General features: G+C 44.1%; 1 protein-coding gene across 3 annotated transcripts in view; it reads left to right on the forward strand.

Moving 5' to 3' along the window:
• The window catches only part of ABHD2 (abhydrolase domain containing 2, acylglycerol lipase), a 115917-nt gene that overhangs the window by 68287 nt on the left and 23188 nt on the right, over nt 1-24442 (forward strand). For all 3 annotated transcript variants that reach the window (XM_045395967.2, XM_005560462.4, XM_065548394.2), the window contains one exon: nt 19597-19780. In XM_045395967.2, the coding sequence (XP_045251902.1) occupies nt 19597-19780 (184 nt within the window). The remainder of the gene's footprint in view (nt 1-19596; nt 19781-24442) is intronic.

Below are 24442 nucleotides of genomic sequence, written 5' to 3' on the forward strand. Positions count from 1 at the left end.
TGCCAAGCAGGGTTCTGGGTGCCCTGAATTCATTTCCTCTTCTGTATTCACACCCACAACTGAAGATACCCATTTTACAGACTCTGTTCTGTTCAGCAGTTTGGTCAGTAGCTTGAAAATATAGGTGAATTTGGCCGAGCGCAGTGGCTCACACCTGTAATCCCAGCACTTTGGGAGGCCAAGGTGGGCAGATCACGAGGTCAGGAGATCGAAACCATCCTGGCTAACATGGTGAAACCCTGCCTCTACTAAAAATACAAAAAAGTAGCTGGGCATGGTGGCGGGTGCCTGTAGTCCCAGCTACTCGAGAAGCTGAGGCAGGAGAATGGCCTGAACCCAGGAGGTGAAGCTTGCAGTGAGCCGAGATCAGGCCACTGCACTTCAGCCTGGGTGACAGAGCGAGACTCTGTCTCAAAAAAAAAAAGAAAAGAAAATATAAGTGAATATCCAGATTTACAGACAGCACAGGCACATGGGGAATAGTGAGTGTGTGGTAGACAGAATTGGACCCAAAAGTCAGAAATAGGCCAAATCAAACACAAAGAAAACAATGGGGAATAATGGTAAGGTCTTGTGCTTGGATATATAGATTGTCTATACAAGTAGAAGATCGGGAGGCATGGCTTGGCTGCAGGGCCAGGATGGAGATTTGGGAGCACTAACAGTACAGTGTGCCAACAATAATACGAGAAATGTCAGTGAGAACACTTAATGTGCACCAGACACAGTGCTGATGTCACATGTAGGCACAATCTCTTTTATCTCCACAGCAACTCATGGGACCATAAAATTCTGATGAAAAAACTGAGGCACAGAGAGGTTAAGTGATTTGGGCAAGGGCACAGAGCCAGTAAGTAGAAGAGCTAAGAGAGGAGCCTGGATCTGGCTGCCAGAATCATCTCAGCGATAGCACAGTAACTGGGTCTGTATGGTCTAGGCCTCCCAGGCCCAGAGTGCTGTACTGTGCGGCTGTAGGCCAGAGAGACCAGATTGGAAGGCGTTACCACACCAGGTCAGGGGAGTCCAGCGGCCGAAGCAGCAGAGAAGAATAGGTTAAGTGAAGGCCTTGCTCCCAGAGAGTACCTGGGTCAGGAGACAGGCTGTGGATCCAATGCCCTAGCACTGCCACTGATGCTGTGTGTAGCTCGAGCAGTTTCTTAAACTCAGTTCCAGATTCTTCAGCTGCAGTAAGGTGGAGATACAATTAAATGTGGGTTACTGAGGACTTGGTAGGCAGTTGATTAACATATAGTAAACATTTATTGTATGTTAGGTTCATTATTTTTGTTTTTTTTTTTTGTTTTTGAGGCAGAGTCTCACTCTGTCACCCAGGAGGGAGTGAAGTGGTATAATCATGGCTCATTGCAGCCTCAACCTCCCAAACTCAAGCGAGCTTCCCACCTCATTTTTTAATTTTTTGTAGAGACAAGGTCTCACTATGTTGTCCAGGCTAGTCTCAAACTCCTGAGCTCAAGCAATCCACCCGCTTCGCCCTCTCAAAGTGCTGGGATTATAGACGTAAGCCACCATGCCAGCCAGGTTTATTCTTATTCAAATACTTGAAGGTATATTCATGTTGGTGAGAGATTAACCATGCTCTTTGTGACCCAGATAAATAAGATGTGTTCTGCCGGGGAGATTTGAGTATCGTTAAAGAATTACAATACAGAGCTGGGCACGGTGGCTCACACCTGTAATCCCAGCTCTTTGGGAGGCTGAGGCGGGCAAATTACCTGAGGTCAGGAGTTTGAGACCAGCCTGGCCAACGTGGTGAAACCGTGTCTACTACAAATACAAAAATTAGCTGGGCGTCGTAGCAGGCACCTATAATCCCAGCTACTTGGGAGCCTGCGGCAGGAGAATCACTTGAACCCAGGAGGCGGAGGTTGCAGTGAGCCGAGATCACACCACTGCACTTCAGCCTGGGTGACAGAACAAGACTCCGTCTCAAAAAGAAAAAAAAAAATTACAATACAGCATGATGAGTGGACTAATACGCGGGCCTGGTGAATATGCTGCAGCAGCATGGAGAAACCAGCCTGGATCTGTGGGCGAGGAGTCAAGTTGTGGGAGGAAGAATTCTCGCAGGAAAGGCATTTGAGCTGGGTTCTCAAAGATGAGCTCCTGAATGGAGGCACTCATAAACAGTTGGAGTTTATAGACAGGGGAGTGGGCTGTGGAAGGGCAACCCATGCAGAAGAGCAGCATTCACGGCTGCCTTAAGAGCACTCTATGTTTGGGCTGAGGAGCTGCCTGTGAGCATGAAAAACCCTTGGAGATGAGGTGAATCCATCAGGGGAGAGCTTCAGGCCCCCAGTTTTGAAAATTAACTATCTCCTTTAATCTGTGGATGGTGTTGTTACATTTTATTTCATCAGAATTTTAGAAGCAAATTTCTGTAGTTTATTATACTTTAGAAATGTTCTAGAAAGACAGGTTACCTAGAAAAAAAATGAGTGTTTTCTTCTAACCATACTATTTGTTTTTTTGTGTGTATCAGTACATGTTTTACTTGTTAATAATTTCTTTTAACCATTGGAGGATAAGATCAAACAAATATGACATTAAAAAGGTCAGAAATCCAGAATTTGGATGCTTTGTTGAAATGTAAAAATTAAAACATCTTTGGTAGCTCCAAAGAGCCGAGAGAGAGAAAGCGCTATTGTTTTGTTAGGTGCTATTGGTGTAATTTTAGTTTAAAATAATGTTTTTAGTAAACTTTTTCCTGGGCTGGTGGAAAAGGAGCAATCCTTCACCAAAGGTGACCTAACACATTAGAGCAAAGCGCATGCTTGTTACTTTTGACTGGTCGATTGAGGTAGGTCCACAGTTAACATGCTAGAACCGGAAACCTTTTATCATAGTTAATCATGTCCTCATGTAAGTGTGTTAGCTGTTGATGTGTGGGCTTTCTATACTTTAGTACAAAGATCTTTGTCAACTTTTGTTTCTACACCCAGTACTGTTCTCAATTTTTAATTATTGTTGCCTTGCAATAAGGCCTGATATCTGATGGTACCAACCCTGACTCATGGCTCTTTCAGAGTATGCTCTTGTCTCCCTACCTTTTTTTAAATTTGAACCACAGAATTATTGTATCAAGTTCCATGTTGAGTTTTTGTATTAGTCAAGATGGACTAGATTATGCTGTGGAAGCTAACAACTTGGATCTCAGTGGTTTAAAACAATTGTTTCTGTCCATACTATCCATTCATTATGGCTTAGCTGAGGGGCCTCTGTCTCCATTGTTATGATCCTCACTCAAGGAACCAGGCCCACAGAGCATCTACCTGCTGAAACATTTCCCAAGGGTAGGAACAGTGTGGCTCTTGAAGCTTCTGCTCAGAAATGACAGAGGTCACTCCTGGTCACAATTTAGTGGTCAAAGTACAGTACATGACCAATCCTAACCTTAGTGGGGTAGGGGAGATGCATCCTTCCTAGAGATGGAAAGTAGTTATTGGTGGTGAACTCTCGCACAGCTTATCACAATTTCTGAAGGGGAACTTTAATATATAAATTAATGTAGAAAAATTTATAATACTTACTTTTCTCATCCAGGAGCATGACCTTTTCCTTCAAGTCTTCCTTTATTTCTACCTAAAAGAACTTCTAGTTCTCTTTGTGTAGGTCAGTTTGTTGTCAACATTAGAATTCCCCACGGGAGCTCTTAAATACCAGTGCCAGTGGCTTAGCTCTCGGGGAGTCTAAGGTACAGCCAAGATTTTTCAGAGCCACAGATATAGGTTTTATTTCTTGTTCCCTCTTTAGTTTTATTTTTCTATTTTTGCTTTTTTACTTTTTATTACAGACAATATGCAGAAGTAGGGAGAATAGTAGAATAAACCCCAGTGTACCCTTTACCCAACCTCAACAGTTGTTCAACTCATGGCCGATCTTGTTTGCTTTATAAACTACTATTTTCTTGCATCCCCTCTCAAAGATTGTTTTGTTTTGTTTTGTTTTGTTTTGTTTTTTTGAGACGGAGTCTCGCTCTGTCGCCCAGGCTGGAGTGCAGTGGCCGGATCTCAGCTCACTGCAACCTCCGCCTCCCGGGTTCACGCCATTCTCCTGCCTCAGCCTCCCGAGTAGCTAGGACTACAGGCGCCCGCCACCTCGCCCGGCTAGTTTTTTTTTTAGTTTTAGTAGAGACGGGGTTTCACCGTGTTAGCCAGGATGGTCTCGATCTCCTGACCTCGTGATTCGCCCGCCTCGGCCTCCCAAAGTGCTGGGATTACAGGCGTGAGCCACCGCGCCCGGCTGTTTTGTTTTATTTTATTTATTGACACAAGGTCTTACTCTGTCGCCCAGGCTAGAGTACAGTGGTATATAATCTCAGCTCACTGCAACCTCTGCCTCCCGGGTTCAAGTGATTCTCCTGCCTCAGCCTCCCTAGTAGCTGTGATTATAAGCACCCGCCACCACACCCAGCTAATTTTTGTATTTTTAGTAGAGACAGGGTTTCACTATGTTGGCCAGGCTGGTCTCGAACTCCTGACCTCAGGTGATCCACCCACCTCGGCCTCCCAAAGTGCTGGGATTACAGGCGTGAGCCACTGCGCCCAGCCTCAAAGATTATTTTGAAGCAAGCTCCAGACAGCCTGTCTAGTTTCACCTGTGACTATTTCCAGTGTCTATCACTAAGATACACAGGCTCTTTGTAAACTGTCTCCATTTGTTAGGACTGCCATAACAAAGTACTACAGTGGGAGTGGCTTATACAAGAGCAATTTATTTTCTCACAGTTCTGGGGCCTAGAAGTCCGAGATCAAGGTGTCAGCAGGGTTGGTTTCTTCTGATACCTCTCTTATTGGCTTGTAGATGACTGTTTTCTTGCTGTGGATTGACACTACAGTCACCTGTGTCTCTGTCTGATATCTCTCTGTGTCCTAATCTCTTCTTGAAAGGACACCAGTCATCCTGCATTAGGGCCCACCCTAACAACCACATTTTGGCTTAATTACATCTTTAAAAGCCTTATCTCCTACTATAGTCACATTCTGAGGTACTGGGGGTTAGGACTTCAGCATATGAATCTTGGGGGAGACACCATTCAGCCCATAATACAACAGAAGCACAAGGGCATCATCACAACGGAAACACTTAAAACAGTATTCCTCAAGAGCAATTCAATTTCCCCATTGTCTTTCTGCTTTTTTCCATTTTAATTCATTTGTTCAATTTAGGATCCAAGTCCATATATTCTAGTTGGCTGATAGGTCTCTTATGCCGCTTTTCAATCTCCTTTCCCGCGTTTTTAACAGGTCCCCAACCAAGTAAGCCTCTCTTCCAGGTGGGATCACTGGATGTGACATTGGGGGAGTTCTCTGGATCCCCAGGACATACTGCAGTCCACCATCAGGCCCCCTGTTCCCACCCTGAGTATATAGAAATTCCAGGCACTGAACTCCAGGGCCTGCTAATCCCAGGACTGCCCAAGTTCTGTTTGGAAGGCCCTTTTGTGGTCTTCACTTGGCTTCTCCTTGTCATCCAGGACTCAACAAAGATGTCACCCTCTGAGAGAGCCCTTACTTGACTCCTCTCCCCCATCTAAAGTTGCCCCACCCCAAAACTCCGTCATTATCTAATGCCCTTCCTTACTTTCTTCAAGGCACTTAAGATTTGAAATTAAGGATTTGTTTTCATAATCTGTGAAATTATTTGTTTATATGTCTGTTATCTGTCTCTCCATCCGAAAAGTTCACCCTGAGAGCAGGCAGTTTTTTGCGCTCCCTGCTGTAGCTCCCCAGTGCCTAGAATCTTGCTTGGATGATAAAAAGCACTCACTGCATCACTGTTTACTGAATGCCTACTGAGATGGGAACTGGCAGTTTGTGGATGTAAGACGATACTTTACAAACTAGTACATCCCAAACCATTGTGACCTACATGTGAGTTTTCCGTTAGGCAAATTGCCTCTTTTTTGAGCAGATGTCAGGCATTCAAGTCACTGTGAATATCCTTTGGGCTTTTTGCAACTGTGATCTTGACCAGAAGAAAACTAAAGAGGGCATTAACATGAAACTCTATATTCTTCTCTTCCTGTTATGCACCTGCCTCGGATCTCTCTGAGAAAATTGTAAAGGATCTTTTCCCGTTTATCAACCCAATTCTGTTCCAAACCACATAAGCTTTGTTAATGTGATTAGAAATTGTTGAAAACAGATCTGCCTTGCACAGAATTTCCTAAATGGATAATTACGCATGCTTGTGACTTAGAACCCTTCGCGCTGCCTTTGAAAGATAAATTCATTAAGGAAAATCCTTCATGACAGCAGTTACCATTTATCTCACTCTAATGAGTGCCAGGCATGTGCTTTCATTTTACGTCACTTGATCCTTACTGCCTCAAAGGTAGGTTTTAATTAGTATCCCCACTTCACAGGCTTACAGAGGTTAAGTACCTTGCCCTGAGTCATGCGACTAGTGAGTGGCGGAACCAGCCTTCAATCAGTGTGACTCTTAACCCCAACTCAATACCACCTCTGTGGTAGTGTTCATTTTCTATTTAGGATACTCTTCATTAGAATACTGAGGAGCAGGGGTGATGTTTCATTATTTAAAAAGACTTTTTCCTCACTTTGGTGGTAGTGGTCATTACTGTTCTTACTGATACCTATTACTTACATAGCATCTGCTGTGTGCCAGGCACTGTTCTGAGTACTTTGTAGGATATATTAAATCAGTCACCCCCCTTTTACAGGTGAGGAAACTGAGGCCCAGCAAAGATGACTAACTTGCTCCAAATCACAGAGTTAATGAGTGGGCAGCCCAGGCTTCAAACACAGGCAGTCTCACAGTCTAGTCCTAGAATCCGTGCTCCTAAACAACAGGCTCCATTGCCTCTCCGTGTAAGAGACTAAGGAGTGAGGAAATAGTTTCCCAGTCAGATACATTTTAGGTTTAAGGCAAAAGAGCATCCAAGAGCATCTCAGAGCCACAGAATTGGGCCTGTGGGTTTGGTCTTTGATCTTTTGTTCATCCAGCATCCTCCAGACAATGTTGGGGCCAGCCTCTGCAGTGGGAATACAGGTGTGAGTTCGAGTCCCTGCCTTCAGGAAGATCCCAGTCTATGAGGAACTCTTACCATCTAGTTGGGGAAGGAGGGTGCACAGTCACAATTAGTCTAAGCTTATTGGCTAGGTTTGTCCAAAAGGAATATTTACTAACAGCAACCTTTTCACAGACAGGGACCAGATCTGCATTTTTAATTTTTATATTATTGTGTGTTAATCTCCTCTATCTAGTGTATCACTTAGAGAGAGATGGTCAGGAAAGGCCTGGATAGGGAGATGACCTGTGATTTAGAGTCGAACAGCTGAGGGTTTGACTCCCTGGTCGAGAAAGCTGAGAAAAGCTGTTAAGAAATTTGGCAATAAGGCCCAGCATGGTGGCTCACACTTGTAATCCCAGCACTTTGGGAGGCCCAGGCAGGTGGATCACTTGAGCCCAGGAGTTCAAGACCAGCCTGGTAGAACATGGTGAAACCTCGTCTCTACTAAAAATACAAAAAGCCAGGTGTGATGATGCACACCTATAATCCCAGCTACTCGGGAGGCAAAGGCAGGAGAAGCACTTGAGCCCGGGAGTGCAGTGAGCCAAGATCACGCCACTGCACTCCAGCCTAGGCGACAGAGACTGACCATCTTTAAAAAAAAAAAAAAAAAAAAAAAAAAGGCAATAATATAAAAGTGCGTGGCATAGAGTCCAGCAAATACCAGTAAATGATACTGATTATCATCTTCATTGGCCCTTCACTCTAACTTTGTTTTCTGTGAGCCACCTTAGAGGAGAAAAGGCAAACATTTACTTGAACTGTTAAACGACCTTGCCTCTGCATCCACTTCATACCGCATGTGAACTTTGGAATTTCCGCAAGGACCGGTTTAAGAACCTGCTCGTGTTGAGCATAAAATTCTTCCTTCTTTGAGCTGAGTCTGAGTTACAGCTCTGTGTACGGGGATGTCATCTGTGGTGATTATTCTGCAGTATGCAATGCTTGCTTTCCAACTGGACAATCTTCAGTATTGGCCTCCTGGCCAAATCTGTTTGGGCCACACGCCTCCAGCTCAAAGCGACTGGCTTCTATATTCAGAGCCAGCCCTTAAAATCAGTACTGGAAAGATGTTTTCACTGTAGTACATGTTACATTTTAACCTTCTAAAAAATGTTTATTTTTTTTAATTCCTCACCACTTACTTTTGTATAGTTCATAAATTCTTTAAACTGGAAAATATTAAATATGTGTCTTTTGATAAAGACATTAGCCAACCTGAGTAAAAATAAACGTGAAGAACACCCACAAGAGTAAAGTTTACCAAACTGTCTTAAACGTCTTATTGTGCCAAGCGAGGTAGCATGCAGCTGTAATCTCAGCTACTCAAGAGACTAAGGCAGGAGGATAGCTTGAGGGTAGGAGTTCAAGACCTGAGTCCCTTAGGATCATGAGCCTCCTAAGAACTTAGCACCCATCTCCCACCAAAATACCAAGCTGGGGCATTTGGCATTGAAAATGGCCTTGAATATTTAAATTGCTTTTTCCTGTGAGTTTAAACAGGGAAGAAGTGGGCCCTGCCCTTATTTCTAAACTCTTGAGTCTCTGGCATTAGACATCAAGCTGTGAGGAAGTACCTGAAATCACAGCATTGTATTCTGTTGCTTGAAGGAGGAACTCTTTAATGTCCAATATAGCAAGTCCTCATCCCTAAAAAAAAATTTCTTTTAAAGAAATAGGGTACTCTACTGAGTCAGGCCAGGTAAACAACCCTGTCATGTGGGTGAGGTCAATAACACTTGGAAATAAAGGAAGATGAAGAAGTCATGAAGATTTTCTTGAAGTGAATTTATTATAAAGAGCCTAATCTTTAATTGGAGCACTGCAACAGTAGACATGTTGGCTTACTCTTTATTGACATAATTGATTTGCTAAACTAGACAATGTTTGGAATGTGAATGTTTTTGTCAGTGATTCTGTAGGGGACCAGTGAATTCAGGAAGCATTCTGCTTCTTTCTTTAGCCAAGTGCCTTATCCCAACAGTCCATTATTCATGTTCAGAGCACAGTAGAGGTAGATCAAATCCACTAGCCAAAGAATAAACTGAAAACCAGAATTTTCCAGCTTGTGGTTATTCTGGCCTCCATATCATACCTTCATATCTTGAAAGTTTTATCACCAGAAAGTCAAGAGCCAAGTAACAAAAGATCTTATTAGTTTGATCTTGATTTAAAGAGAGAGAGAGAGACAAAAATAGGATTAAAAACATTATCTTCTATGTCAAGTGAAAGGAATAAAAATAACCTGGCTTTGGCCCCCCAAAGGTAACTGAGTCCCTTAAGATCATGAGCCTTCTAAGAACTTAGCACCCATCTCCCACCAAAATACCAAGCTGGGGCACTTGGCATTGAAAATGGCCTTGAATATTTAAATTGCTTTTTCCTGTGAGTTTAAACAGGGAAGAAGTGGGCCCTGCCCTTATTTCTAAACTCTTGAGTCTCTGGCATTAGACATCAAGCTGTGAGGAAGTACCTGAAATCACAGCATTGTATTCTGTTGCTTGAAGGAGGAACTCTTTAATGTCCAACTGGGTTTAATACAGGAACTTTCTTGTTTTTTAAACTATCTTTTGGATTAAGGCTGCAGTGAACTGTGATCATGCCACTGCACTCCAGCCTGGGCGACAGAGTGAGACCCTGTCTCAAAAACAAACAAAATTTATCTCTTGGGCTGGGTACAGTGGCTCACACCTTTAATCACAGTGAGACCTCATTTCTACAAAAAAATAAAAATAAATTAGCTGGGCATGGTGGCTCATGTCTGTAGTCTCGGCTACTCCAGAAGCTGTGCCCAGGAGTTCAAGGCTGCACTGAGCTGTGATCATGTCACTGCACAGCCTGAGCTACAGAGTGAGACCCTATCACTTAAAACAAACAAATATACATACAAACAATCTTTCGGAACCTCAAGCTAAGGTCAGAAAACTTGGTCTTGCTTAGAGGACGGGCCTTCAGTCTTAGAAGGGAGGGAGGCCCTCCTCCATATAATTTCACATTTCAATAGAGACACTTTTGAAAAGGGACTTTATTAATAACTTTATAATGATAATTAATAACTTTATTAATAACTGCATCCAAACAACAAATTCCAGGACCCTCTTGGAGAGACTAGGATATAGGGTTACCTACCTTTAGCATGCTGTAGAGATCACCCACAATCCAAGACATCTCACTGTAAGAGTTTCAGGCAGTGATTTTTAAGGAACTTCTATTTTGTTTTTACTGCTTAATATCTTACAGTCTTCTATTAGATCATAAACATAGGTGTTTCGATAAGCTTCTCATGTCTACCATTTTCATTGCTGTAGACTCAATTTTGGATTATATTCATAGTTATGAATTGTGTTGCCTCTACATTAAACAGTTGAGTTTTATAATGGCAGAAGGGCACAATGGGAAGGGAGGAGGAAGAGATGGGTGAAGGGCCAGAAAGAATGTGAAAGTGAAGGTAGTGAGTTTGCAGAAGCTCAGACATCGTAGTAAAACACCTTTCAGGATCGTCTGCTGAGAGCCAGGGGCCAGAAGCTGCAGGAAGTGTGTCAGGGAGTCATATCCAAAGCAGAACAGTGGCCAAGCAGCGATGAGTTCTGCACTTTCAGGATGATATCTAAATACTTAAACCTTTAGCCATAAGAGGGCAGTTTTAGTTTTAGGCATCCTATACCTGGGGAAACAAAGCTGAAAACACTCATTTTTTAAAAAATCCTTGTTTGGGAGATAAGGACAAGGTCAACTAATTTGATAGCACAGAGGGGCCCTAACTTTATTTCTACAGCTATTGTATTCCTGGATGACTCAGCTTTACAATAGTTTCTCTTTGACTTTAAAAAATGACTCACATACTTTTACTATGGAAGTGACAGGGGCTGCTAGGTCCCTAACCGCCCACCTGTCAGCGAGCCATGTTGTTAGCCTAACTATATTTTTCTCTTAGGCTAAACTTAGTGGGAAAGATATTCAAGTACCTCTTTAATGTCCCCTGCATACTCATGTTGGCCAGTACTGCGTGCCTTCATTCCAAATGATTCAAACTTCCTTCTTATCCACCTGACATTTTGTGGCACACCCACAGATGCCAGGCCCATGCCTGGCATGGAACATACAGAGATGACTCAGACTCTCCATCCACAAGGAACACCAAGTCTTGGGTCCCTGTATTTTAGCCTATTTAGTCATGCTAGTGTCATTTGGGGAAGTGGCTGTTGAAATAGTAGCTTTCAGGCAGCCTTTGCCTTGTCTTTCTTTAGGTGTAGGGACTTGAGAAAAAGGTAAGGGGTCTTTCCTGTTCCCAGCAGGTTGCCTTTCCAAAATGGCCCTGTAACACTCATCTGTCTAAGACCCAGCTAGTGTTTCAGGTTTCATCTTGTCTTTAAAAAGGTTCAAGATTGGCCGGGCGCGGTGGCTCACGCCTGTAATCCCAGCACTTTGGGAGGCCGAGGCGGGCGGATCACGAGGTCAGGAGATCGAGACCATCCTGGCTAACACGGTGAAACCCCGTCTCTACTAAAAATGCAAAAAATTAGCCGGGCGAGGCGGCGGGCGCCTGTAGTCCCAGCTACTCGGGAGGCTGAGGCAGGAGAATGGCGAGAACCCGGGAGGCGGAGCTTGCAGTGAGCCGAGATCGCGCCATTGCACTCCAGCCTGGGCGACTAAGCGAGACTCTGTCTCAAAAAAAAAAAAAAAAAAAAAAAAAGGTTCAAGGTTATATGGTTACCTAGTGCTAATCCCATATGAATTAAATGCATAGAACCTCATTTTGAAACAGATTAATGTAGCTGTTAGTAATAACAGGCCAGGGAGAGGCTCCCAGGCACTAAAGGTGTTTGATAAGTGACATCAGGGGAGATCCCAGGACCTTCCAGAAGGCTGATCCTGGAGCTGGGCACCATGTCTTTGCCCTTCCCTTGCATGGGAGAGGTGGCATCTCTTCACAGAACATCCAACAGTGTGTCTGATATCAGGCAGGGCTGGCCCTTTATCCAGATCAGATGTGTTTGGATTTAATTAAACTGAGGCTCCCAAAGCGCCTACATAATTAGCTGTAATTGCTCCTCAGTAGTATAGCAAATCTGAGTTTTGTAACTGTCCCAATGACATCTGAACATCTGCCCTAGGTCTCAAATAATTAGTCTCAAACCTGAGTAATGATAGATGGGTCTACAAGGAATCAAAGCTGGATGCAGTGGCTCACACCTGTAATTCCAGCACTATGGGAAAGGAAGCCAAGGAGGGCAGTTCACTTGAGCTCAGAAGTTCGAGACCAGCGTAGGCAACATAGTGAAACTTCCCAGGCAAGTTCCCCCATCTCTACAAAAAATCAGAAATTAGCTGGGTTTTGTGGCATGTGCCTGTAGTGCCAGCTACTCAAGAGGCTGAGGTGGGAGGACACCTTGAGCTTGGGGAGGTCAAGGCTGCAGTGAACCATAATCATGCCACTGTACTCCAGCCTAGGGAGACAGAGTGATACCCTGTCTCAAAAAAATAAAAATAAAAATAATAAAAGGAATCAAATGGTGGGGTGGAAGTAAGATGTTTAATAATTGAAGCATAAATCTCTGCAGTACTATTACCTAAGTAGATTTGTGATATAAGGCAAGGGGCTTGGGCTTTGGGGTTGACATGGTCCAAAGTCCAGTATTGGACTTAGAGTAGACACAGTCATGAGTAGACATGGTCCTACTCATTATGTGAGGGTGGACAAGGCATTTCATGTCTTTAAATCTGCTTCCTTGTCTGTGTTTAAGTTCCTAGCAGAGAGGCTGAACATTGTACATCTGTTCTTTCATCCATTCATTTAGGTAACACTGATTAAGTGCCCACCAAGTATCTGGCCTCACAGATACAGTGGTGAACAAGAGCAAGAATATCTTTGCTTTATGGAGCTTATAATCTAATAGAGGCTCATTCAATGTTAGAACAAAACATAAAGATATAATTAGCCAAGAGATGAAAAAATTAGGCAGAAAACTTAGGAAGTGGTGGAGAAGTAAATACTTAGTAACAATTTAAAATATGTTTCTCAGTACTATTTCTTATACAGGCAAATAATGTCCCCAGCACAAACCATTGCTCCAGCATGAGTGATATGTTGGGTGTCTTTAGCGTAGTCGAAACTGGCCTAAGGAAATTCAAACATCTTTTTTTCTCCTTATTTTTTGCTAGATTTTAAAACTGGCTAGATTCATATTTTAAAAGAAATTAATACACATGAGAAAAACAGTTAAACTGTGCCAAAGGCTACATACAATGAGTGAAACTAGATCTCTTTCCTACCCTAAACCCCCAGTTTTCCTTCCCAGGAAATCAATGTCTGCTACAATTTTCCAGTGAATATTCAATCAGATATGTGTGTATGTAATCCCTTAAAGCCCAAGCAAACACAGGAGAGGGTGCCAGCCCCACTGTTTTGCCCCTTGTTTTTGTCCCTTAAGATGGCTCAGAGCCATTCCATGTCAGATCAGATTCATTCTTTTTTTTTTTGGAGACGGGTTCTCACTCTGTCACCCAGACTGGAGTGCAGTGGCGTGATCTTAGCTCACTGCAACCTCCGCTTCCCAGGCTCAAGTGATTCTCCCACCCCAGCCTCCCAAGTAGCTGGGACTACAGGCGCGTGTCACCACTGCCTGGATAATTTTTGTATTTTTAGTAGAGACAGGTTTTCACCATGTTGGCCAGGCTGGTCTTGAACTCCTGACCTCAAATGATCCACCCGCCTCAGCCTTCCAAAATGCTGGGATTACAAGCATGAGCCACTGTGCCTGGCCAGATTCATCCTTTTTCACAGCAGTGTAGTGCTTCATTTAACCACTCCTCTACTAATGGAAATTTAGGTTGTTTCCAAACCTTTGCTGCTACAAACAGCAAAATGCTGCAGTGAACATTCTTGCATGTACTTGTTTACATACATATGCAGTATAAAGTCCCCACAGGCAGAATTACTAGACCAAAGGTTTGTGCTTTAGAAAACATTAACAGATGTTACCACATTGCCTTCCAAGGCCTATAGCAATGTGTACTCCCTCATCAGTGGATGGACCAGAGGTCCTGCTACCCATACTCCTTCCAGTCCTGGGTATTGGCAGACTTCATCTTTTCTGATGTGGGCAGTGGAAAATGATTTCTAAGTGTCATTTTAACTTGCATTTATTTAACAATGAGTGACATGAAGCATCTTTTCGAGCTGCACTTTTAAAAGACGAAAGAGGCTGGGCGTGGTGGCTCTCGCCTGTAATCCCAGCACTTTGGGAGGCCGAGGTGGGTGGATCATGAGGTCAGGAGTTTTAGACCAGCCTGGCCAACCTGGTGAAACCCCGTCTCTACTAAGAATACAAAAATTAGCCCAGCATGGTGGCGGGCGCCTGTAATCCCAGCTCCTCGGGAGACTGAGGCAGGAGAATCGCTTGAACCCAGGAGGCAGAGGTTGCAGTGAGCTGAGATTGCGCCATTGCACTCCAGCCTGGGCAACAAGAGCAAAACTTTGTCTCCAAAGAAAAAAAAAAGGTAGAAAATTAAAGATTTCATCCAGCTTTTCTGTCGACTAGGACAATGGTTCTCAAAGTACGGTCTCTGGACCAACGTCAGCATCACCTGAGAACTTGTTAGAAATGCATATTGTCAGCCCACCCAGACCAGTGGAATCAGAATCTCTGGAGGTGAGGTCCTGCAAGCTCATTTTAGCAAGCCCTCTGTTTAGGCATCACCCGCTTGAGTTTTTGATTCAGTGGGCTTGGAATGTGCATTTGAACCGGTTCCCAGGCAATGCTGATGCTACTTGCTCGGGGCCACACTTTGAGAACCACTGAGCTAGAACGTCATTCTTGCAGTAATATATAACCTCCGTGCAGCTTTTCCAATTCACTCTTTACAAGAAAGATTACCAGAAAGCAATTATATATATTTAAAGGGATTTAAATTTTTTGTTAGGTATTAGTGGATCTACAGGAAGCGCCTGATTGTGTTGAACGGGGATGTGCTACCTGTGGAAACCTTGCTTTGAGGAAATGTTTGGAAAACTGCTACCAGGCTAAGCTTCCGAAAAGCTAAGCAGCGCCCCCATCTGTGAAGGTTGTTTACTGCAAGTAGAAAGGAAAGGGAGTCTGAAAAGGGGTGGCCCAGAAACAGATGAGAGAGTGCTTCAAAAAAATGCTTTCTCATATTGGTCTGAGATGGAGAGAGCCTTGTTCCTCAGAGCAGTGCTCCACAGCCACAGAGGTTGCACCTGAGGATCTTGTAGAAGAACACCCATGGCCAGATCCCACCCCCAGACATTCTGATTTAATTAAGCTGGGGAAGACCCAGGCATTAGTACGGTTGTTTTAGAAGCTCCCCAGGTGTTTGGCTTTGAGGCTATTTCTTTTTTTTTTTTTTTGAGACGGAGTCTTGCTCTGTCACCCAGGCTGGAGTGTAATGGCCGGATCTCAGCTCACTGCAAGCTCCGCCTCCCGGGTTCCCGCCATTCTCCTGCCTCAGCCTCCCGAGTAGCTGGGACTACAGGCGCCCACCACCTCGCCCGGCTAGTTTTTTGTATTTTACGGGGTTTCACCGTGTTAGCCAGGATAGTCTCGATCTCCTGACCTCGTGATCCGCCCGTCTCGGCCTCCCAAAGTGCTGGGATTACAGGCTTGAGCCACCGCACCCGGCCGAGGCTATTTCTTTAACCCTCTCGATTCAGTAGGCCGTTTAATACCCTGTAATAAATATTTTTCCTGCTTTAAAAAAAAATCCCCAGGTGATTCTAATGTACAGTCAGGTTGAAGAACACTACTTTAGAGAAAACCCTAAATTTTAGATAAGCTACATTCTTGTTTAAATATTTTTAAAATTGTGATAAAACGTACATAATAATATTTCATCCTAACCATTTTTAAGTTTACAGTTCAGTAGTGTTAAGTATATTGTTTTGCAGCCAATTTCCAGAATTTTTTCGTCTTGCAAAACTAAAACTATACCCATTAAACAATAACGCCCTATCCCCTCTCCCTAGCCTCTGGCAACCACCATTCTGTTTTCCATCTATAAATTTTACTAGTCCAGATATGTCACATAAGTAGGATCCTACAGTATTTGTCCTTTTGTGAGTGGTTTACTTCACTTAGCATAATGTCCTCAAGGTTCTTCCATGCTGTAGCATGTGACGGGATGTCCTTCCCTTTTAAAGCTGAATAATGTTGCATTGTACACATGTACCACATTGCGCTTATCCATTCATCCATCAAGGCACACTTGGGTTGGCCCCACTTTTTGGTTCTTGTGAATAATGCTGCTATAAACATGGGTACACTTACATTTTTTTAAAAGAAAAAATAATCAGAGTGAGTTATAGCCGTTAACATTGAATGCTTATTATGCTCTGGACCCTGATCTAAGCTGTTTATATATATCACTTTATTCAGATCTCTAGACAACTCTGTGAGGTCTTTACAATTATTACCTCCATTTTACAGATGATGAAACAGACCTAGGAGAGTTTGGTAACTTACCCATGGTAACAATATTTTGCAGTTTCCTCCTTATAAAAATTGTCTGGGCTGTTTGTTGAAAGTTCCCATTCCCAGGCCTCATCTTATTCCTGCGGGTTCTAAGCCTCCAGGAAGGTGCCTGGAAGCTGTAGATTTTCCCTGTATACAGGGGTTACTTGTCATCAAAGAGAAGTTGAGAACATTTGGGGCTACTCAGTGGTAGGCCCAAGCAGTCTGGCCGCAGAGCCTTTTCACTTAGCCATGAGGCCAGGCTGTTCCTTTAAGGCTCAGTTTTCAGTGCCTGTTACGGCCCAAGGGAGGTGAACAATGTCTCCAATGGGATTTCTGAATTTTTTGTTTGTTGCATAGTGTAGAAGCTGATATCAGCTGATATCAGCTAATTGCTCATTGTGATCTCAGCTGTTTGTTTACACATCCCCTTTTTTACATCACAGCTTCATTTTGAAATCCAGCATTACCTGGAGGCATAATATTCCTTCCATTGCTACCTTCTTAAAAAGAGAAACTTGGCCTGACACGGTGGCTCAAGTCTGTAATCCCAGCACTTTGGGAGACCAAGGCAGGCAGATCACCTGAGATCAGGAGTTCAAGACCAGCCTGGCCAACAAGACAAAACCCCGTCTCTACTAAAAATACAAAAATTAGCCAGACATGGTGGCACACGCCTGTAACCCCAGCTACTCGGGGGCTAAGGCAGGCGGATCGCTTGAATCCCAGAGGCAGAGGTTGTAGTGAGCTGAGATTGTGCCACTGCCTCCAGCCTGGGTGACAGAGTGAGACTTTGTCTCAAAAACAAACAGACAAACAAAAAGAAACTTGAATGAATCTGACTTCGGTGGGGACAACAGTCTGGCATTGCACATTCCAAAGTTAAGAGTTCAAAGTTCCCTCCAGACCACTTTTTGTTTCTTCCCTGTCCTCAGGGCCCATTCAGAGGCCTTGTCATCAGAATCCACTCAATTCAGTAACTCTTTATTGAAGGCCTGCGAACTGCCCCAGCCTTTGCTGAGTGTGAGAGGGAGAAAAATAGGCAACTTGATCCTCTGCTGTCTCACTGGAGAGGGAGATGGGCTGCCTTCTCGGAGGTGGTGCCTGGGTCCTGCTGTTTGGGAGGAAGTAGCTCTTGGCCCGGTTTTTCCCTTAGTTTTAAGCATTTTTTGCTTAAGCTCCTTCTAAGCCCCCAGCACTTCCAGATGATGATTATTAGTCAAAAGTATAGGGGATATTGTCTGGGAGGAGGCATGAGGAGGCCTCCAGGGGTGTCAGAAATATTCTGCGTCTTCATCTGGGCTATGCTTATGTGGGTGTAATTGTGTAAAACTTCATGGATTATGCATTTTCCTGTATGTATGTTATTCCCCATTAAAAATAAAAAAGAATAGGGCAGTTTCAAGTGTATTGATGCATAATATTGCAAGACATATTGTAAAGGGAAAAAATGAGGCACCAAACAATGTGTATGTTACCACTGGTATTTTTAAAAAGAATATAGGAAACGTACCTTTCACTCCATCTTTTACAGCATTTGAATTTCCTACCATGGGCATGAATTACCTACTCAAAAACAAATTTGGTGTAGATTCCTGGGCTTGGCCCCCTTCTTACAGAATCAGCTTCTCTGGAGTTTAGGCCCAGGAATGCTCATTTCTAACACCTTCTCCAAGTGATTCTATGCATACTGCAGCTTAAGAACTGCATGGGGTTGTGCCAGCCTGGCTTAGGCTACATCCTACTACAAAAGGAAGACAGATATAAGGGGAGTTTACCCCAGGCTCAAAAGATAGTTTCCCCCATGGCTTGATGACTAGGGAAGGAGCTCTGTTCAACTCTATTAAGAATGCCAAAACCTCTGAGCTGGTGCCAAAGTCAACAACTCCCGTTTCCATTGTAAATCCGTACTCTTCTCATGCCAGTGTATTTTGTATATGCTTTGTGTAGACATCCCTAACTTTCCCTGTTAGATTTTAAATTGGCTCCCTGAAGAGTTTGGGGTTGGGCCTTAGAAGGATGTGATGAATCCCTTCACTTGTAATATGGCCATTCACCTCCTCCTCTTAGCAAAGCTGCTGAGACATAACATGGCTTCAGTAACTTCTCAAGGGGACACCAGCTGAGATCATACCTCCTGGGCAAACAAGGCCCAAACACCCTCTCTGTTCAGAGGTCTCCTCTGTGTATTTTTGAATGAGCCTGCCTCCCTTGACACCCTGTCCCTACGTCACCAAGAACATTTTACCCTAATCCTACAGAGCATCCTGGCAGTCCCTCTGGACTGAAGTTTCTCTTTCCTCTCCTTTCCAAGTCTGTCAAGAAGATCCTGTAAATAACATCCACTTGCTACTTTTCTTAACACCATGAATCATCATCAAACACATGGGTATAGCATTCCAATTTGTAGCCTAGGAAGCTAATCTTAAAGGATTTTGCTCTTGCATTTATTTATTTATTTACCTTATTTTATTTTATTTTATTTTATTTTTTTGAAACAGGGTCTCACTCTGTCACCCAGGCTGGAATGCAGTGATGTGATCTTGGCTCACTGTAGCCTCTGCCTCCCCGACGGGATCCTCTTGCCTCAGCCTCCTAAGTAGCAGGGACTACAGGGACACACCTGTAATGTGTAGAGATGGGGTCTCACCATTTTGCCCAGGCAGGCCTAGCTTTTATTTAGGTCTGTGTGTGAGCATATGTGCTCATGCACACCCTGAAATCTGCTTTGATATTCATGAGCATCTAGACAAGGTTCTTGTGACCTACTTTTTAAGAAGCATTGTACATTTGATACATGGTACCTCCACTCTTGGGCACTGCTGAGGCCCTGTTTCCTCATATCCCAAGGGGCATCTGGGAACGTCTCTCTGGATAGCCAAAGAGCAGTGTCTGTCTGTCTGTCTCTCCACACACATCCACACACACACACACACACACACACACACACACACACACATACATACTTCTCTCTCTTTTAGTGTACTGGCACCCATTTAGTAACGTTCCAGCTTGCATTTTCTCCATATACAATGCACCTGAAATGATTGAGCAACCTCACCCTTTTGCCCACAGGCTGCACGTGGGAATTTGGAGCCATGGTGAACTACATCAAGAAGACATATCCCCTGACCCAGCTGGTCGTCGTGGGCTTCAGCCTGGGTGGTAACATCGTGTGCAAATACTTGGGGGAGACTCAGGCAAACCAAGAGAAGGTCCTGTGCTGCGTCAGTGTGTGCCAGGGGTACAGTGCACTGAGGTGAGTCATCTCCGCCTTCCATCAGGACCTTCAGTTAGCCCTTATTTATGGAGATGCCCCAATGCAAAACACACTGTTCTGTGAAGACCGGGGAACACTGTGGCCAACTGAGTAGAAGTTTCTGAGTCTTGGACTCACCTTGTTTTGTTTGCGTATCACACATTGGAGTTGTCCCATCAGACCCCTTAAGCCTGGGATATGCAGCTGCATTTTGGGATCAGATCTGTAATTGGAGAAGTCAAAACACCCTTTGATAGTTGCTGTCTCCCTAGGGAATCTCTGTCAGGTGACTTAATTTGTTCAGGCTTCAGGAGTTTTTATAGAAACGTGGGTTAATGAAAGAGCACAGGAGACTGGCAAGCTGGGATCTGAAAGCTGGGCATTAGGATCCCAGATCCCTCCTTCCTGCAAGAGCTGAGTCTCAGATGGCATCTGGGAGGGATCTGTAGAAATCATTTAATCAGTGTCCTTACCTTTACGTATTCATCTCTCTTAGGCATCCTAGGCATCATCACAAAGGAGTTGATCTACTGGGTCAAGCTTTCTCCCAGCCCTTAGTCTCTTGCCAGTAGATACCCCACAGGATGAGTCCTAGGAGGGCGTGGTCATCTGCCCTGATTCCCCTCAAGATCACTGGTGTCCCAGGTCTCTCTTGAGTCACCACACTCACGTGTTCACACACACACACACTATACACACACATCTCTCTAGGCTCTTCAAATACATTCATATTTTTTTCTGTACTCTTCATGGTGTCTTTTGTATTACAAATGAGTATAACCAGTTATTAAAAATCTTCTGAAAAAATTTGAAACACACGGGAAAGTTTAAAAACACCTCCCTGTTGATCCAGTCTAATGCCAAACAGTCCTTATCGTTATTCAAAGAATCTTTTCTTTTTGCCTCACCTGTATATCTCATGCTGCAGTTTAAACATACCTTGCTACTTTCTGATGGATAGAGGCTATCTATATTATTTCTAAAAATACATATTACTGGAATTTAAAGCCAGCACACCCAAAAGGTACATATGGGCCCAGGATTCAGCCTCTCCCTATGAGGCTTAAAGCTGGCTGAAAAAGATGATCTATAAATGTACCCACAATAGACATGAGAAACATCTCTGATGAAACCCTTCCTGAGTCCCAGGGCCAAGGTCTGGGTTCTGTTTTTCCTTGCTGGCAATATGGGGATGATGATAATAAGCAGTACCTACCTCATAGCACCACTGAAAGTTAGATGAGTTGATGCATATGGAGTGCTTAGAACAGTGCCCAGCCCACAGGACGTAAGCCACTGTTCATTTTCATTATTGTCATCATCGTCATTCACTGTAAAATGAAGGAGGTGGGTTTGATCAGCAGATCACAAAGACTGGTCCAATGAACTAGTGACTGCCTCACTTCATAAGGAATCACTTGGAGGATCATGTTAAAAAGAAATTCTGTTTCTTGGGCCCCACCCTTGGAGATTTTGATTCATGAAGTTGGAGGCATGGGACCTCAGAAATCTGCATTTTGGATACATTTCATAGCTGACTTTTGATGTTTAGCCACGTTTAGCGGTCCCTGGGGTTAGTGATCTCAGTGGTCTCTCCAGCTGTCCCGTTCCAGGACCAGGCTAGTCCCCCATCCTCCTACCAGGAATCTTTTTCTTCACTTCTCTGGACACTGGGGAGTCAGCTGAGAGGACATGTGTCTTTATCTTGGTGTGACTAGAAATATCCAACTCCCAGCTCATAGCCACATGTAACCAGAATTAACCAAAGTCCTGTCGGGCCCAGTCACTGGGATAAGAAAGACATGAGCAAGGGGCCTACCCCAGGATCCAAGGGAGCAGAGCTAGGACATTTGTTTTGTTTTCTTTTTCTTCAGTGCACAAAATCTTAAAATGACAATCGCTTCATCTCATTTTGCTGCAGTAGCGCCATCTGCTGTCAGCAAGAGCACATGATTGACACAGCAAACTAAGGTGTTTGAACTAAGGCAAAGAAGGCTCAAGAAACTAGGAAACTAAAATCCGTGAGGTGCTATAAATTTTGCAGACATAGCCTACGCAGCCTCTTCCTTGAGACCTCAGAGGGCTTCGTCCACATAACTAACTATTGGCACACCAACCTCATGCAATAAGGAGCAAGTTGCAACTTTATTCTCTGGAGCATAGACAACTAACTTGTCCAGGCTAAGATCATGTGGTCCTGCATATGGGTACTGGCATCAGGTCAGAGAGACACCGTTGTCCTGTGTGTGCTGGTGTGAGGCTCAGGTGCCTTCAACATTTAAACCAGATCTGTGGAATAAATGGAGCACAGTTCCTTACTTTAAACCAGTATAACCTTTTTTTCCTGCCAAGGCTTGAGGGCGATGCACCTTTCAGCACTGGGATGGTGGCAGCTGCATAAGTGCTTCCCGTCACACCAAGGTGGAGCCGGGGAGGCCCGTCTGCCTCTGCAGGGGCCACACAAGAGTTCATGCATCTGGTAAATCTCTCCTAGCTGAGTCTGGAGACCCGCTTCCTCAGTGAACCCCTCCCTCTGGCTTCTCCTCCCGTAGCTCACCTCCCGTCTAGCCAGAGCCAGTTGAAGGCTTAGAGAGAAGCCAGCCACCTGCTTGCTGTAGTTAGCAAAGTCTAGTTGCTGCTAAACTAGCTCACCTTTTACCATGTGCTGAACCACTGAAGGAGGGACACAAATGCCCTGAAATCACCTGGTATCCAGCAGACTTTAACATGTTCCCTCAGCATAAATAGTTGCCAACCCGCCTGGGAACTCTGTGTGGTGAGACATCCTCCTAGGTCATAGGGACACAGCCCTGAACAAGGCTGACTAATTCCCTGCCCTCGTGGAGCTTAAAGAAAATGGGGAGGGAAGCATTTTTGGTTTGATTTCAGGTAAAATAAATTCTTCTTTCCTAAGGAAGCCCTCAACAATCCTATGTTGCAGAATTTAACAATAATAATAAAACTAAAATAAAATTATTTTATTGCCATTTGGGTGTAAAAGATAGTCAGTCTGTATATGAGGACCTCACAGTACTTAAGACAACAGAGTGATATTTACAAAGCCACAAAGCAACAAATACGTGTTACTAACATATTACACATTAGACGTATGGGTGCTGAGGAGGTCCTCAGTCAAGTGGGGGGTCCATGAGGAGGGATTTCTGAAGGAGGTGAGGGTGAGGAGGACAGTAGCACAGGGCCCAGGCCAGGGGCAGAAGCTCCTTACAGCAGGAGTCCCAACTGCTATTAGGAACCAGGCCACACAGCAGGAAGTGAGCGGTGGGCGGGTCACGGTGGGCGAAGCAGTAGGGAAGTGGTGGGTGAACCTTCAACTGTATTTAGTTTCATCTGTATTTACTGTTGCTCCCCACTGATCACATTACTGCCTGAGCTCCGCCTCCTGTCAGATCAGCAGTGGCATTAGATTCTCATAGGAGGATGAACCTTATTGTGAACTGCGCATGTGAGGGATCTAGTTTGCACGCTCCTTATGAGAATCTAATGTCTGATAATCTGTCACTGTCTCCCATCATCCCCAGATGGGACTGTCTAGTTGAAGGAAAATAAGCTCAGGGATCTCACTGATTCTATGTTATGGTGAGTTGTATAATTATTTCATTCTGTATTATAATGTAACAATAACAGGGAAAAAAGTACATTATAAATGTAATGTGCTTGAATCATCCTGAAGCTATCCCCCTGCCCCCTGCCTTCCCTGGTCTGTGGACAAATTGTCTTCCAAAAAGCCAGTCCCCAGGACTGCTGCCTTATAGGACAGTAGAGGAATTATCAGAGGAGTGTTTCAAATCTCCTTAAAGGCACTTTATACTCCTGGCTAAGTGAATGTGTTAGCATCACTAAGACCTGGCCACCTGAATATCCTAGCATTCTTTGAGCAAGGCCTTCCCGCCATGGGGCAGAGGCAGGTACCACTTTTCTTGCCATATGGTAGGATTATTGTCTCTTGCTTTTGATGGCAAATTCCAGGCTAGAAATGAGTTTATGACAAAAGCAAATGTTATCATTTGTAAAGTTCCCCCAGAGACTGGGACTTTCCTAAAATTTGATTTTATAGTTGAAGAGCTATAAAATACAGTAACTTTGTGCCATCAGTAACTTTGAATCACATCCAAACAGAGAGGGGGAAACTGCAGCATTTAAATGAGACTCTGTGGACAAACTTCAACCTGGGAAACAGCTCAGCTTGTCCACCACTGGATTGTGAAGTCGACCTGACCACATGGTTGCCCTTAGTGCCTTGGGGCTTTTTGGTTTTTTTGTTGTTGTTAATTTTTTTAATCAGAATAATGAGAAGCCATATAAATACTCTTTGACTCTAACTCATTCTTGTAAAAGTACATCCTGTAAAAGGGAAAAGATTCTGATAAGGAGGAAAGGGGCTTGGTAGGTGGCCATTCCCTCCCCTAGTCTGAAGTCCATCTTTCTGCCCCATCCTTCCACCCCAGTGGAACTAACAAAGCCCAGCCTGGCAGGTACCAAAGACTCTTGGCCCACTCCCTTGTGTGGTACAAACATGGTTTTCTTCTGCTCACACTCCCAAGCTGAACTAGCTGGAGATGATGACCTCTGTCTACAGATTGACTCTGCCCCGAAGGGCAACCTGCTAACAGCCCAGAACCTTCTGGCTGGGTCTTTTGGGTC

Source organism: Macaca fascicularis, chromosome 7 (assembly GCF_037993035.2).
Source record: "Macaca fascicularis isolate 582-1 chromosome 7, T2T-MFA8v1.1".
Classification (NCBI taxonomy): domain Eukaryota; kingdom Metazoa; phylum Chordata; class Mammalia; order Primates; family Cercopithecidae; genus Macaca; species Macaca fascicularis.